Source organism: Candoia aspera, chromosome 1 (genome assembly GCF_035149785.1).
Source record: "Candoia aspera isolate rCanAsp1 chromosome 1, rCanAsp1.hap2, whole genome shotgun sequence".
Taxonomy (NCBI): Eukaryota; Metazoa; Chordata; class Lepidosauria; order Squamata; family Boidae; genus Candoia; species Candoia aspera.
In genome coordinates, this window is record NC_086153.1 from 238,449,222 (window position 1) to 238,466,038 (window position 16,817).

The 16,817-nt window shown below is 40.3% G+C and overlaps 2 protein-coding genes across 2 annotated transcripts in view; one reads left to right on the forward strand and one right to left on the reverse strand.

Moving 5' to 3' along the window:
* The window catches only part of DRD4 (dopamine receptor D4), a 31,119-nt gene extending 25,532 nt beyond the window's left edge, over positions 1–5,587 (forward strand). The window contains exons 3-4 of the mRNA XM_063292945.1: positions 248–801; positions 5,368–5,587. Of these exons, the coding sequence (XP_063149015.1) occupies positions 248–801; positions 5,368–5,570 (757 nt within the window). The 3' untranslated portion in view covers positions 5,571–5,587. The remainder of the gene's footprint in view (positions 1–247; positions 802–5,367) is intronic.
* A 7,126-nt stretch (positions 5,588–12,713) lies between these two features.
* Positions 12,714–16,817, reverse strand: part of DEAF1 (DEAF1 transcription factor) — a 39,136-nt gene continuing 35,032 nt past the window's right edge. Inside the window, exons 12-13 of the mRNA XM_063289290.1 lie at positions 14,441–14,530; positions 12,714–13,265 (exon numbers count right to left, since the gene is read on the reverse strand). Of these exons, the coding sequence (XP_063145360.1) occupies positions 13,161–13,265; positions 14,441–14,530 (195 nt within the window). The 3' untranslated portion in view covers positions 12,714–13,160. The remainder of the gene's footprint in view (positions 13,266–14,440; positions 14,531–16,817) is intronic.

Here is a 16,817-nt window from a genome sequence, read left to right on the forward strand (position 1 = left end):
CAGGGAGGGGGAAAAGAATCTGTTGTGTTTGCCTTGTGGTGGTGTAGTCATGCAATAATGCTGCATTTCCTAAATAATTAATGGCAGCATGAGAGAAAGAATGGGAATTTCAACCCCGTAAATATTTGGAACACCATATATTGCCCAGGTCCATCAGATAGTCTTCCAGTTTGTTCAGATTTACCCTCATGGAGTAAATTGGTTCCACAAGGAACCCCGTGGTCACACCCTGTTTTCTGTTATCCAGGTTCATTGCTGTCTCCATCCCCCTGAACTATAATCGACGACAGATTGACCTGCGCCAACTGATCCTCCTCTCCACCACCTGGATCCTTGCTTTTGCAGTGGCATCCCCAGTTATCTTTGGCCTCAACAATGTTCCAGACCGGGAGCCATCTTTGTGCCGTCTGGAGGATCACAATTACATTGTGTATTCCTCCATCTGTTCCTTCTTCATCCCTTGTCCTGTCATGCTGGTCCTCTACTGTGGCATGTTCCAAGGACTTAGGCGCTGGGAGGAGGCCCGGAAAGCCAAGCTGAAGAGTAGTATTTATTTGGGCAATAGGCGGCTGTATTGTCCACCACCTGTCATTGAGAGGAACCAGGAGGATATCAAGGCAGAGGAACTCGACCTCTATGCCTGCTCCGATTGCTCTTTTCCCAGGGATTACAAGAACAGTGGCATTCAAACTGTGTCCTACCCACACATCAAATATGCACCAAATGGAGGACTCAGAAGGAAACCAGCTAAAATCAATGGCAGGGAAAGGAAGGCCATGAAGGTGCTTCCAGTTGTGGTTGGTGAGTGTAAAACATTAAGTGGTTTTCAGGGTTGTAAACCACCAGACAGTTCAATACCAGATCCAGACAGCTGTAAAACTTGAATATTAAAAGAAACGGGATACAGCCATGCATAGAGACGTTTGGCATTCTGATAAATACAGCGTGACACAGAAACTGCCTTTTTTATTCCTCATTTTGTGTCTCTTAATTGCAGTTTGGTGGCTGGCTACAGAGATGCCCCGAAAGGATGGAATGAGTGTTGCATATCTCTGTACAGTTGGACTGTTGAGCGCCAGCTTTCTTTCTAAAAGACCCTGTGCCTTTAATAGCCATGTGGCAGGCAGAATCTGAACAGTTACATCCTATTCCACTATCACATTCTCACACTAAGAAAAGTGACACTGTAGTTTTACTACAGCTTCATAATGGGTTGGAGGGATTGGAGAATGAAAATGGTGCCATGCAGAAATTATCTGTATTTAGTAAGAAGAAGTCCAGCACAATCTTGCCTCTTTTGGGGGACCTATAGAATGAGGCAAAAATATTCTTCAGAACAGGAATAGGAAGAATGGTTTGGCAGTGAGTGTGAGGCTATTGCAGTCACTATATGATCATGGGTTGAATTATGTATTCATGGAAATGGGTCTTCTGAGATTTATTTTTAATGCACCAGAGCAGCTGCAAAGGAATGTAGTAAACAGACATGAGGGAGTACAAAAATGACAAGCAGGGGCTTTCCGATGACATTTCAGATTTTGCTCAAGCCTAGTTTGGCCACCGTGAGAACCGACTGCTGGACTAGACGGGCCAGGGGTCTGATCCAGCAGGGCACTGCTTGTGCTCCTATGCTCTTATGTACCAGAAGTCTAGACTTCCTCATTTCAGTAGCTCTTACTGGAGGGGACTACTGCAATGTTCACTTTCTTGAAATAAGGGTGCAGCTAGCTCATAAAAGACACCCTGGCAACCAACATTTTCTGCTCCAGTAGACAGTGTCAAGCCCAAGAGAGACCCTCAAACTGTGGATGTTTTCCTTTAGGAGGAGTGAACACAAACCCACCCACAGTTGCTCAGACATCTCGATCCAGATAAGCAGTTTTTCCCACCCCAAGTTCTTTTGCTAGATGCCTAGTTGGTCTGATTAGTTAAGCAGTCCTTCCCTAATTTATTGCTGCTTTGAGGATAATCTGAATAAAAAGACAGCAGGATTTTCCCCCCAAGTAGCTGTTTCAGACATTCTAGTTGTGCTTAATTTCATGCATGATTCATTCCCTCTGGGATCTATCCAGATTTACCCTTCAGGTTTTGGCACACTATTCTCAGGGAAAAAAGAGAGGTATCAGGGATCTCAACCCTGTATAATATTCTGCTTATGGCTTGATTGTGCCATTCAAGCTACACAGAGATTTCAAGCTGCATTGAGGAGCAGCAGAGCAGCTGGGCTTTTTATCTACTAACAATGGACAAAGGAAAAAAAAATGAACTTCAGATCCTTCTCTCTCTCTCTTTCTCTCTTTTTTTAAGATAAAAGTGCAGAAAAATGAATCATGTTAATTTGGACATTTGTATAACTGATTTTGTGCTATAACATCTTATACTCAGCATATTTCAGATTTCTGTAAATGCCGAATAGGCACCAGAAAACAGATTCCATTCATTTCAGTAGGATCTGCAACATCTTAAAATCTACCCAGAGAATTGTATTTACCTAACTCACCTAACTATTTTATTTGTTTAAATTGTTTGAATTGCCAAACCCTCCTTTTATCAGCTAACCACAGACCAAACAAAAGTTCAGGATTCTGTTTGCATAAAGGAGCACACAGAATATCTGGACAACCAACAGAGAGTATTTGTTTAGTTATCCACTCCACAACAGTTTCCAATTTTCTCTCCATTGCCATCTAGTGGTAGTCTGGATTTATTCAGCTGAGATATTGTCAGCCACATTCATCTCAATGAAAGGACAGTGTTGTAAATGGAAAAGGGCATCTGCTGCATGTGAAAATGCCATTTTAGTTTGGGACTTTAGCAATGGAGCTTCTTACAAGAATTTACTTTCCATAATCAGAAAGCAGGCGAGGTTTTACAGATCTGGGGCTGTGATGCTGAAGGAGGAAGTTGGTATAAGAAGCATTACAAGAAGTAGATGCTCTTGCTGTTTTCTTCAGTGCTCCACACCAAGGGCTGTGAACAGAGCTGCCTCTGCAGATGGGTCAGTGGCCAAAGTGCCTCCTCAGTGCTGACAGCACAATCTTTCCATTGTAACAAAAGCCTGGATAGGCCACTTCTGGTGTGGATAGGAGCACATTCAGCTTGTCTCTGCATCTTAATAAAAAGGTAGTACTTAAAATTAGATGTCATATTAACCATTTCACAGCTAAGTATTAGCAAGATTAAAGGTTTAGACTTCAGCTCCTTACAAACATTTCCATGCCAGATCCCCCAAAGTAGCCCTTTGCAGAGATTGCATTTGAAAAATGTGCTGCTGTCTTCCCTGGATATGCCATTTAGGGCTTGCAGTAATCCAGATTCAAAAGGGAAAGATGTTCAGAGTGCACTTGGATGAATACAGGTGTTGAGGGTAGGGAAGCGGAACATACATTATAATGCAAAAACTGTGACTTACGTAATTGAATCAAACATTGGGCACAAGTATGCAAGGGTAGAGTTTGCCTGTGTGCGTGTGTTGTCAATTTGATTTAATCCCAGGTTGCCTATGTATACATGCATGTTGCATTCCTTGGTAATTCCATAAAGAAGCAACCATGTGATCCCAGGAAAAGATGTGTTTGATTTAAGAAAGTGTTTAGAAGTACAACATGTGTGTCCATGCAGGCTGCAAATCACCTTTCTGCCTTGACTCCATATTACTGCAAGATATATCATATCAGATTTTATTTTTCCATGTTGAGAACTTGGTCTGCATCTTTCTTGAACCAGCAACACAGTAATTCTCCGTTCATCTAGCTACAGAGACAGAGATTTAAAAAGGGAAATACCATGAAAACCAAGATTCAGTTTAAGGCCAAATCCTCCACGCACATACTCAAAGTTCACTGTGTCCTTTATCCAGCAGGAACAGAGGATTCCCACCTAATTAAACAAAAGAAAATTAAGAAGAAAACAAATAAGTTTTAAGAGGGGCTTTGCTGAGCTCTTTGTAAATTGAGCGATGTGCTTGCTACTGCAGATTTCAAAATGATTTGTGCTGTTTCTTACAAAGTGCTCTCAATGCAAGAGCCTCCCACTGCTTTGCAACTGTCCTGCCTGGGAGGAAAGTCCATTTTCAAGCAAGGCCAGCCTCTTCCTTTGTTATCCTCTTGTCATGCCCCATAGCAGCTACGGAAAGAGAACCTGGCAGCGTTTCTTGAATGCTCAAGAACCAAGATCTCTATGAGATCTTACACAGACTTGGGACTTCCCCTGGGATTGCAGGCACAACATTAGGTGCATAACAGGGAAGTTATCTGCTGATTTGGGGCATCCCTAAGGCCTTTAGAAATTAAACAGAAAAAAAACAATTTTTAGAGACAAAATGCTTCCCTCCCCACAAACTGCCCATTGAAGACTGAGCATGCTCAAAAAGTGAAGCAAAAATGGTTGGGGACAGAAGGTATGATGAAGAGCAAGCAAGAGTTATCGAGAGTGGAAGAGACCCATAGATGCACATTCCATCCATTCCCTTGCCAGCCAACACCCACCTGCTTACTCACTTTAGCCAGTCACCTACCTGAGAAGAGGTAACTTTATTACCTCCTTATTGTGAGGCCTCTCTGCTGCTCATATGTTTCCATTTAATGATGATGTGTTTAATCTAGCCCATATGTTGACTATCCTGGTTTTAACTCTGAAGTCCCCTTCAAAGCAAAGTATGGTTAAACCAAGAGGAATCTCTAAGTATATTCTGCATTTTTGGGTTCCAGAAATAGTTTCTAGTAGCCCAGGTTGGCAAGATGTTCCATGCCTGGCAATTTGCAGAAGATCTGACCAACAATCTTGCGTGCCTAGTTTCAGCTTTTGCAGAAAGATCTGTTTCCTATATATATCCAGCAAGGTAAATGCAGGTGCTACTGGAGCCTGCAATAGACAGTGTTTACACACCAACTGCTCTGTTATCTTCCTGACCACAGAATCCCTAATGTGCTAGTGCAGCAATTAATATTATGTTGATGGATATGGAAGTATCCATTTTAAAATATATATATTATGCATTCCAAGGGACCCTGAGTATGTACAAACCTATATAGGGCTTTGTTTGCTGATGTTTTACTCAGCCAATGCTACACTTAAACTAGGTACCAGATACAGCAAGAATGGGGAGGTTAAATATATTTCAGAGTTAGCATTCTTAAATGCGAAGAATTCAGGCAGATCAGAAATGGCAGCCTCACATTATTAAAAGGTAACCTCAGTGAAGTTTTTTTCCTCTTCTTTTTTTTTTAAATGTATATGCTACTGTTCAGAAGAAACAGGTTGACTTCCTCATATCTGAAGCACATTTACTTTTGAAAAAATAAGACATACAGGACACAGGGAAATAGCTAGCTCACTTTTTTTTTCCCCTCTCTCTCTCTTTCAAAGGTGCTTTCCTTTTCTGTTGGACTCCTTTCTTTGTGGTGCACACAACCAGAGCTCTCTGTGACTCCTGTATCATTTCCGGCGAAGTAACCAGCATTGTCACATGGCTGGGCTATGTCAACAGCGCCCTGAACCCTATCATCTACACAATCTTCAACACTGAGTTTAGGAATTACTTCCGCAAAGTTTTGCACATCTTCTGCTAACCCTGCTGGATTCTTCATCTAGAGCTGAACCCAGAAGATAGGAGAGTATATTGCACAGTGCAAAGAGCCAGACAAATTATTGTCTTTGCATAGTTTAATAAAGCTTTATTTCTTACTACATTGTTGTGTGCTTCAGTTTTTTTGCTTGATAAAAAAGTTATCTAATTTAATTACTTTTTGGACAGCAGTTTCTTCCTATTTGGTGACAATGCCAAAATGGCCTGAAACCAATGCATTATGTTCGTGGTACTTCATGATAATCTTCTAGGTTGACTGAGAAAAAGACTCCAGTTGGGGTTTGCCATCTGTCCTCCATTCAAGCAGAACATTTATTTAGAGAAGCATTTGTGATGGTTGCCCCACAATTACGGCAGCATCTTTCCCCAGAGAAATGTAGAAGTATCTTTTGGGTGATGCTGTGAGACTTTATACTTGTTTTGATGGCTTTGATAGAGTGTAGGGATTTTTTTTCCCACTTGTAAAAATAATTAACCACCAGACAATGTTTAGTGCCTGCAATCTTTTGCAATGGATGTGATGGGCTAGAAGCTGAGAAAACACAGATAGGCCTGGAGAAACAACCATGCTTGTCATAGCTATAACAGTCTTTGCATTTCACCAGCACAGAGTGCTAGCCTATGCCAAAGGCAATGGATAAGATGCATAATCAATTTGATCAAGCTCTATATACCATGGGATCAGAAAACCATTATTATGATGAGCAGAATTTAGTCTGATAAAAGCATCCCAACTATATGCATATGTTTGCTCACTCTCTAGTCCTGGTCATACACAAGAATTAATAACCTTGAATTGTATTGAAGATGGTTACTGATCTGGGAGAGGAATTTAATTTTCCCCCTTTTCCAAAATTCTCCAGAAAAAGCTATGATAGACTATCAGCAATTGAATTGAATTTCCTGATACACCATATTCTGTCCCATTTCTTTGCTGTTCTGTTGAGGATCCCTCTCTTCACACAGGCAATTTTTTAAAACTGCTTTGGATCTTATGAAAATTCTGAAAACACAAGATATATTTAGGCAACTGCATGTTTTAATGAGCGATCCCTCTTATAACAATCTAGTCCAAATACTTAGATATAAAAAAGAGTTTATCTGGGAATTAAGGAGGAACAAACAAGAAGTCCCACACAGAAGATTCTAAATTAAAGTGAATATAATTAAAGTAGTTAATGTGTTACCTATTTGAGTAGGATCATAGGTTTGAGGATATACGCAGAATTTCTTTCATATGGGATGATTTGAGAGAGAGCAGATTGGCCTCCTGCTTAGATGCTAATAGTATTCATTTCTGTTTCTCTTCATTTTGAGAACAATGGAAATGGAAATAAATGACCATGAACCTCTTAGGAGAGGCTGACCAGACTGCGGTTTTGCCAAATTGAGCTGTGCCATCTCCTCCATTTTTCAATATAGCTAGCAAATCAGAGCATTAGCAAGTAGCATTTGTAAGCTGCCCAGAGTTACTTTTAGAGTGAAATTTAATACATAAAAATAAATAAATAAAATAGAAAAATAATAAATAGATAAGTAGCTGAACCCACCTCAGTGGCCCTGCAGCTCAGTGCTAAAGAAACTGGAGAAGCTACTGCGTGTAGCCTTACAACTGTGTTTACTGGGGGGGAAAGAAACACGAGCTCTGGTCTATTTATCTTCCCAACATGGGGCCACCATACCAGATGCTTTAGAGGTCCCTGTTGAGATACCAGCATATAGGGTTGGTCACCATCTAGTTGGGAAGGGCTCAGGTGAGCAGCATGATGGGGATGCGGTTCTGCTGCTGCACCTACAGTGGTTTTTTTGGCACTCTTGATCCGGGCAAACAAATGTTGGTCAAGTGCAGAGGGGTTTTATATTAAGAGGGGCTCTGCTGAGCTCTGACGCCATCGAGGGATATGCTTGCTATTGCAGATTTCAAAATGATTTATGCTGTTTCCTACGAAGTGCTTTCAATGCAATTGTCATGAGCAATGATGGTGAGCAGGAGGGGGCCCATATCCAGGGGGGAAAACGCATGCGTAGTAGCGAGAATTTGAGCAGCCATTCAAAGAGACACAGAACAGGCCCGCCTTGACTTTTGGGGTTTATCTGTATGGGTTTTCTCACGCTTCTTCAGTTTGGTAGGATTTTCTGTCTAATGTAGCACTAATAAAACACTAGAGAACTATTCCTCGTCTCGGCGTGGTTCCTGCTTGTTAGGACAGCAATAGCCTCTTGCTGCTTGCTGTCCTGTAGGAGCTACAGGAAGAGAACCTGGCAGCATTTCTTGAATGCTCGTACAGATGTAGGACATCAACCGGGGTTGCATGCATAACATGAGATGCATATCAGGGAAGTTATCTGCTGATCTGGGGTATCCCTAAGGCCTGTAGAAATCTAAAAACAAAACAAAACAAAAACTTTTTTTAGAGACAAAATCTCTCTCTCCCCCCACCCTAACTGCCCTTTGAAGACTGACCATGCTCAGAAAGTGAAGTGAACATGGCTGGGGACAGTGGGAACATTTAAGAGCAAGTGAGAATTACTGAGAGAGGAAGAGACACTTAGATGCACTTTTGACCCACTATTTTGCCAGCCAGCACCACCACCTTGTTTTTCTTAACCAGCTCCTACTCTTAAAACACACACACACACACACATAACTGCAGAAAGCTGAAAGCTGCACTAGAAAATTGACACGTAGTGGTGGAGTTTTTAGGTATATCCTTCTCAAAAGTTCTTAATTTTTCTGTTAAAGTTTGTCTTCCCAAAGTTGAAGGATATTCCCAGGGTGAAAAGCAGAGCTTTCTGTCTGTGTGCATGTGTGTGGTGGTGGTGCTACCTGATAGTTGGGCTGCAACTATCTGGATGACCATTAGATGTCAGCAAAGTGTTAAAATTTTCTGTATCTCTTTGCTCACATCTATTAGTTGCCTGAACTTTTGCAGTCCAGATCCGGTAGCTAAAAGATCACTTTTAACAAAAGCACCAAAGTTAAGGAAAGAATGAAGATATTTCTTTCTCTTCATGTTGGTTACCTGAGGTAGCTTGCAGAATTCCCAACAGCATTTTCAAGAGAAAAAAAAAATCAAGAGAAAAGAAATGACACCCCACTTCATGTACATGGTCTTCTTTTATATTCTTTTCAGATTGCCAATATCCATCCTGAATTGCATGGCCTCAAAGGCCCCAAACTGAGCACCAGAATGGGAAGCTACCCTAGGGGAGGAGGAGATATTTGCAAGAGCAAGCTGAAGGTGAAGGTTTCCTACTTCTCTTGAGTCCCTATCAAGGATAACCTAGAGAAATAACAATCATCAATTTCATTAGACTTTGATTCCACCCAGATGTATTTTCCCTCCTTCCTGTTTGCTCCTTTTCTATAGCTAAATGCAGCTGGTGTAATATCCTAAGCATGTCACTGTGTAACCAGAACACTGCAACAGGAGCAACTTTCTGCTGTGTGGCAAAGTGTCTAGTTCTTTTTAGGAATTAAAGAAAAGTATCACTCATCCATTCTCATCCACACATACCTATAACATTCATGGAAATCTAATGATATGAATCTGCAAGATCCGGATCAAGAGTTACTGTTTCCATATCAATACCACTTTAAAATAGAGCCCTGATTTGATCCATGTTGGGTTTCATGGCTTTTTTCCTCCTGCAGGAACTATGGACTTAAAATGGAGAGGATGATGTGTTGGCAATACTGGGAGAAGAGCTTAATCTGGCTCAAACCCTGCAGTTTGTACAAAATAATTCTGTAATACTTGGTGTCCCACTCAACTTGTGCTAAATGCTTATCTACCCATTGCCCTATCACTCTCATTTGAAGTAGAACAGTTTTTGAGCTGCCCAGCACACTGGCCTCTCATCACGAAGCGTCTTCCTGCAAGAAAGAGAAGAGGCACAGGTAGCACAACACTCAAGGTAACCGACGTGGCTGTGCAGGCTTAGTACTAGGATGCAGCATGATGCCCTTTTAGAGAAGTCCAGGAAGGACAAAACCCCAAACAGCTAATTCTCATGAATTAAACCAAACTAGTGAAATAGCATTAGATCATAACCCAGAAACCACATTGACCATTTTGACACAACATGCTAAGCTAAATCAGAAAAATCACATTATTCGCTCAGTGCCTGAGAACTTTCATAAATCTCAGTCCCATTCACTAGCCAGCCCTTGGTGATTCCTGCTCTTTGTCTGCTTCTTTCATACCATAGAAGCATTGTTTATTAGCACTCTTCGATGGGTTCCTTCTGCTAAGAAACAATATATCAAAAGACAGCCTTCAATAACAAAGTTATTTCTTGCACGGAAAAGAAATTGGACCCTTGAGGGACTGGTATTGCCACATTAATCCTAAAAGATGTTAGGAAGCTCCTATATATTTTGTTCAAGATAGCCTGGGGTTGAAATAAGAGGGCCTGTTCCAGTTTGGCAAAGGTCTGCATTGAAGCCTGTCCATGATTGAAACTTAGGCAAAATATGTCTTGGGCAAAACTGTAACACTTCCAATGCAGGGAATAATAGTTTACTGCCTTCTTTTTTCACTCTTAACCTGTAGAAGGGGCAGCTATATTTGCTTATTGTAGGTAACAACACTCCCCGGCACCATACATTTCCCTAAATGAAAGGGAATGCACTCTTTGGCTATTATTTAACATGATGAGATGAGCTATTTCATTACTCTCAATATTTTCAGTTTGAAAGTGGGTTACTTTGGGCATCCCTGGGAAAAATCTTCTTATCCATTTTGATAATGCATTAAAGCACAACTGAAAATGTATATTTAAGTTACATTTACAAAATCCACCATGAATAATCTTACTACATTTACCAAAATTGCACTGAAACAAGTCTCACCATACCTCAGTTTGAATGTTTGCCTGGGTAGCCACTTAGAGCGATTTTATTTAGCTGTGTTATTGTTTAGATCTAATACACAAAGACATGATCAATTTATAAACACGTTTCTATGTCAGGCTAGAAAACAAAACAGCACCAATATCTCTCTAAAGTTTTTTTTCTTATACTTGGGCTAAAACCAGTGCTTTTTTAATCTATTGTGATTTTAACACTCAAGAAGTGCTATTTTCAAATTAATCTTCTTGCTAGGATGTAAGGTTCTCTCTCCTCAAGTGAGATGCTGAGGAAATACACAGTTGCACCTTTGCCTTTATTTTTGGCAGCACAAACAGAAAGCTGTAAACTCAGTGCAAATAACGTTTAATGATTTGATCACCAAGTTCCACTGAGTTCCAGAAAGTTGTCTGAGGTAATTTTTTTTCTTTTCATCTATCAACTCAGAAGTATGAAAATCCAAATTATAAGAAAACACAGCCATACCATTCTGCACTGTTCTTCCAAGAGCATAACAGGCACCTTAGAGGACTGATTTCCTCTTCTACAGCACCTCCCCCAAATATGTTCTAGAGAATTGATGGACCCTCTGGAACAAGAGCTGGGACATAAGGGAGGTGCAGAAAAAAAAAGGGGGGGGGAAACATTCATATGATGTTGGATGGAAATCACTGTCTTGGTTCAATCAGTTTACCACATATGATTTTTTTAAAAATTGCTTAAGCATCATCAGATTAGTGTTAACTCTTAACAACTGCATAAACAAACTTTCTCCAGGATGATTATTCCCAACTTTGCCCTTCAGATCTGCCAATTGTGTCCCATCACCACTGTAATTGAGTCCACTCATCTCACTGGTTGTCCTCTTCTCTTTCCTTCCACCTATCCCAACTTTATGGATTTTTCAAGAGAGGTGGTTCTTCACATGTATCACACAATATGATAATTTCAGCTTGATCATTTGTACCTTGAGTGAGAACTCTGGATTGATTTGTTCTATGATCCATTTGTTTGTTTTCTTAGCTATCTAGTTTTCAAGAGTCTTCTCCAACACCAACGTTCAAAAGCATCAATACTTTTTCTATCCTGGCTCTGATTTACCAATATATCACAGCGTATTTAGTCTTCTGCAATGAACTGTGACTTAATGACATATCCTCAGTGGTATGTGACTGACAAATAAGTACGATTTTTGCTGCTTAACCTCCAATATAAATGAGGGCAAGTCCTACAATTTCATGGGATCGCAGGCAATTCACTAATATTAAAACTGCTATTCACACTACAGCTTTGTGTTGTGATAAATGGTTGAGAAGGTCTAGCAGAATAACAGGACTGTAGTTTGAAGTCTACATGGTTCAGGAGTGTGGACCTGTTAGTGTAATTATTTAATAGTTCCAGTAGGTAACAGCATCTATCTGACCTTGGTTGATCTTGAAAAAACAAAGCAGGGTCATGCTACATAGATGGGTAAGTAAAGGTAAAGGTTTCCCTTGATGTAAAGTCCAGTCGTGTCCGACTCTAGGGGGCGGTGCTCATCTCCGTTTCTAAGCCTTAGAGCCGGCGTTGTCCGTAGACATTTTCCGGGTCATGTGCCCAGCATGACGACATGGAATGCCGTTACCTTCCCGCCGAAGCGGTACCTATTGATCTACTCACATTTGCATGTTTTCGAATTGCTAGGTGAGCAGGAGCTGGGACTAGCAACGGGAGCTCACCCCGCCATGTGGTTTCGAACCGCCGACCTTCCGATCGGCAGCCCAGCAGTTTAACCTGCAGCGCCATCACGTCCCATAGATGGGAGACCACCGCAAAATCTGAGGGTAGAAAGGGATCTAAAGAAATATTGAAAGAAGGCAAGGACAAAACACTTCTGCATGTTTGCCAAGGAAACCATATGGGTATGTCCATGTAGTCTTCAGGTGCTGAACTCAACAAGGGAGATTTTACCTTTGAATCTTCCTGGAAGACCTTCAAATCTTACTATCAGATAGTTATTCCCTATATGCATTCAAATGTTCCACATTTATATTTACACTCAGTGTAACAACTACAAAAGGTTCATGATACTTCCAACACTGTCTATACTATGCAAAATTTTCACTGTATTGGAGAACTTTTAGAGAAAGCTCCTAAATAACACAACAACAAAAATTAAATCATCAATAGAATCAGATTCCGTATGTATTCTAGGTAAGATTTAAAAGACATCAGGTAACTAAATTTACTGAAAAAGATGGAATGGCTTCAAATTTGAACAGGAATCACAAAGACTTTTTGCTGTTACAATTTTTATTCAAACCTCATCCTTAGAAGGATGCAGACTCAGAAGCTGCTTTAAATAACATTTTCAAAATACTTCAAAGAATCCCCATCATCCATCAGAGCAGTGGGAGGCAGCCATTTAACATGCCCATTTGCTTTGCAGAGGCTTTGTAGAGAACCCTGTAAAGATCGCCCAACTTCCAGAGTTCCCTAAAAACAGTGGAGCTCCTTGATGCTCTTGTGACCATAAGCTTTAATTTTTTGCTTTGTTAGAGAAGGTTCACACGTTGGCCCGCAACGCATAAGTAATACTATGCCTTCATCATCTTGATGAGTGCAGGATTTTATTTGTTTATTTTGCTTTATTTTATTTTAATCACAGCACTTCACAGAAGAATTGCTGGTCCAGCCAGTCTGCTGCACACACAATCCATGGAAATGGAAGAAAGAAGGCTTTTAGACAATAACTTTTTCAATCCCATTATCCGTATCATGATCTTCTTCTGTCTGAACAGTTACTGTGGCTGATTGCCCACACATATGCTGATGGTCTTTCCAATCCTGAAAATGAGCAGCAAAAAAACAGACTGTGAATTGGAAGCAATTATTGAGTGAAATAAAACTACAGTAACACAGAACAGGGACCAGGAATGCTACTATTACACAATGTAATGGTCTGTGGGAACGACCTTGAGGGACAGGGCAACAAGACGCAGCCAAGGGAACAGTCGGAGAAAAGGCAGCTTAGCCTGCAGCAGGAATGTGGGTGGGGCAAGAGCCTCAGAAGAGACCCCCCCTATTTGGGGGGGGCTGTAAAGGGGACAAGGGGAGAGAAGTACTTTCAGGCTTGCAAGGTTCCATTAATGTAACCTTAAAATAAGGTAGAATTAGCTCATCTGGTCATGTTTCCTGTCTGGTCTACCTAGTAAGGCTGACATCAATTTTCAAGTCTGAAAGTACTTCTCTCCACCCCCCCCCCACCCCCACGGGAGGGTCTCTTCCGAACCTCTTGCCCCACCCACAATCCTGCTGTGGGCTAAGCTACCTGCTCTGACCATTCCCTTGGCTGCGTCTCATTGCCCTGTCTCCCAAGGTCACTCCTACATACCATTACACACAATGACCCTCACATACTTGCACTCAAAGTAATTCCTCAGCTCACTTAGAAACTGGGTGCTAAAACCTTGGTATGTTCCATCTTCCTTAAATATATATCGTAGACAAGTTGAAAAAAGGAGAAAGCATGAACGCCTAATAAAATTATCCAGCTAAAAGCAGAAATTTATTAAACTCCAAAACCAAATTACACAAAAGTTGTAAATGGCAGCAAACCATAATATTCCTGTATTGAAGTACCAAATTAAAAAGACCCATGTTTCTAAAAGTGTTTTTCTTTTGTACCAAAAGGTGAAAACCCAAAGGAATAAAACAAGGGAAACGCTCCACAGTGGGATGGCATCCTTCCTTTTTTTTTAGATGGGAAAGTAGCCCTTCTTCCTTGGTTTAGTCTAGGGCTACAAGGTCTGGCCTGCAAAACCCAAACCACCCCTAGATGGGATCAGAAATTGGGGTTTTCTGCAGCTCTTTGCTATCATCCACTTGTTGACTGGATTTTTGCAGCTCTGATCCCTAGTGTAATCATCAGTGGTTGCTCCAAAGTACTAGATCATACATGGGCATTTGCTTCTTCAGCTCTGCAGGACAACTGTACTTCAAATGCATAAGAAGTGTGATACCTTCCGTTGACAGAACGTTGAGCAGTAATTGACTTTATGGCAACCAGTGCATTCATTCATTGCCTCCCGGCCACAGTTTACACAGGATTGCTGTGAGATTGCATGCAAAGAATAGAAGTCAATAGGAAGTAAAAGGATGTTGCACATGAAATATCATAAAGAAAAGAGGTCATGCATAATTTCTGCAGCCCATGTCCTGGTACAATTCTACTAATACAGAAACTGAGCCCTCTTAAATAGGCTTATTAAAATAGGCTCTCTAACTTCCTTCAAGAACCAAAGGCAGCCCAAATTTATACTGATAATATGAAGTACAAAAATTCATATGTTTGTCAGACTCTGGAGAGTATCTATTTGTATTACTGTATGTCTCTAACTATAATGGTTGCAGAAAACTGAGATGACCGGACAAATTGCAGTGGACAGAAAACTCAACCAAAAATAGTGAATGTGTTATCTATCCATTCTCATGTTTTCTCAGCATGATATATAATTTTCTCCCACACACTTGGGATTTCTAGGGCTCTTGACTGCCACTAATCTATGCAGAAAAACAAGAATTTTTAAAATAGTAATCTTATTAATGATTACAATTACAATGATAAAAACTAATACAAACTAAAAAAGAAAAGAAAAGAAAGCAGGTGAAGAAAAGAAAAAGCAAATAGAAAAAAATAGAAAGAAAAAATAAGAATATAGTAAAGAAAAAGAAAAGAAATATATAAAGAAATGACTTCCCCCTTCATCACAAGTATAAACAATTTCAGTAACTTATCACCTTCTCTTAAAATACAACAAATGATCTCTTCTTCCCACTTCCCATCTCTTATTTATAAACAAATCCTTAAAAACTTCATCATTTCAGTCCTGATCAGCAAAAGTCCATTAAGGGTTAACAGAGAACAACATGTCTATTTTAACCTTGATGAAATAAACCAACTTTATACTCCTTCCTTTTACTTTTCACAATCTTGATCTTTAGTCCCTTCAAATAATGTCCTAGAACTTGATTTCTTTTCATTTTTTCTTTGTCCCTTCTGACAAAATTCTTCAAAGCTTTAACAAGTCTCTTTTGTAAATCCAATATAGGAGAATTATCCAGGTCACTCTCTTGGTTTGTATATCCTTTTTAATTATTAACACATCAGCTGGTTTCTTTTGTATGTCCAGTGTAACATTTTTTTCCATGTCATTCTTGTAGCCTGTCATTTTAAAATCCACTTTCAAATCAGTCTCAATCTTGACAGGTAAAACTTGTTCCTCTTCCATAACATGTTTTAAACACAGTCTATCTATAGAGGCAGACATTCTTAAAATTAACTTCCTGGTCCATTGTTCAAAAATACCCTTCAATATGTCCAATGTTAAAATATTTTGCTCCATTCTGTATTAGTAAGTCAAATTTAAGTATTCTTCTCCTTTAATTGTAATCATTAGTTCCTTCTAGTTCCCTCTGTTGTCCAACCTTCGAAGTCCCATCCTATCATGTTTTTTTAAAAAGAATTCAAAACAAAAGCATTTTCCCATGGGAAGGATTCTTATAATTCATTCCAAAATCTTATTTCAAATCCATCTGGAGCCTTAGTCCATTTGTAAGTTTCCAGAATCAAAGTTCTAATCATCCTTTTGTTGTTTGTTCAAAAAAACAATTTTTTAAAAGTCTTCAAAGTTGTATTTAAAAATTCTTTCACTAAGGATTGAAGGAAACTCACCTGATGTTTTCAGACTTGTTGATCCAAAGCTTCCTAATAGCTGAAAAGCAGTTAACAAGCAATTTCTGAAAGTGATTAGAAAAGGAAGTATGCAAACCCAGTGTCCTTTTAAAGGTGCTGATCATGATTTGAGCAAGATGGCTATTCCCTCATCAACCAGAGCTCTAAATCTGCCGGAGACCGCTGTCTTGCGGTCTCCTTGTGAGGAGCAACTGTCTGGAGCACTTGTGGGTGATCTCAAGTCCTATCCTTATCTGAGGAGGGTGTCCTAACAGCCAGGAACCACGCTGAGACAAGGAGTAGGTCTCTAGTGTTTTATTACTGCTACATAACAGGAATCCTAACAAACTGAAGAAGCGTGGGAAAACCCAGACATATAAACCCCAAAGACTAAGGCGGGCCCGATCTGTGTCTCTTTGAATGGCCACCTAATTCCTCAGTACTACGCATGCGCTTTACAGCCTGGATGGGAGCCCCCTGCTCGCCATCCTCACTCATGACATCACCCTCCCCTCCAGATTTACATTCCATTTCAGCCCCCTCCCTTCCAGAGTTCCTTCCTCCCTCCAGAGTCTCATGAGAGTCCATCTCCCCCTCCAAGCTCCCATGGGAACTGGGCAACAATGGAAAGTCTTCAAAGGAAAACTCCTCCACGGACAACTCAG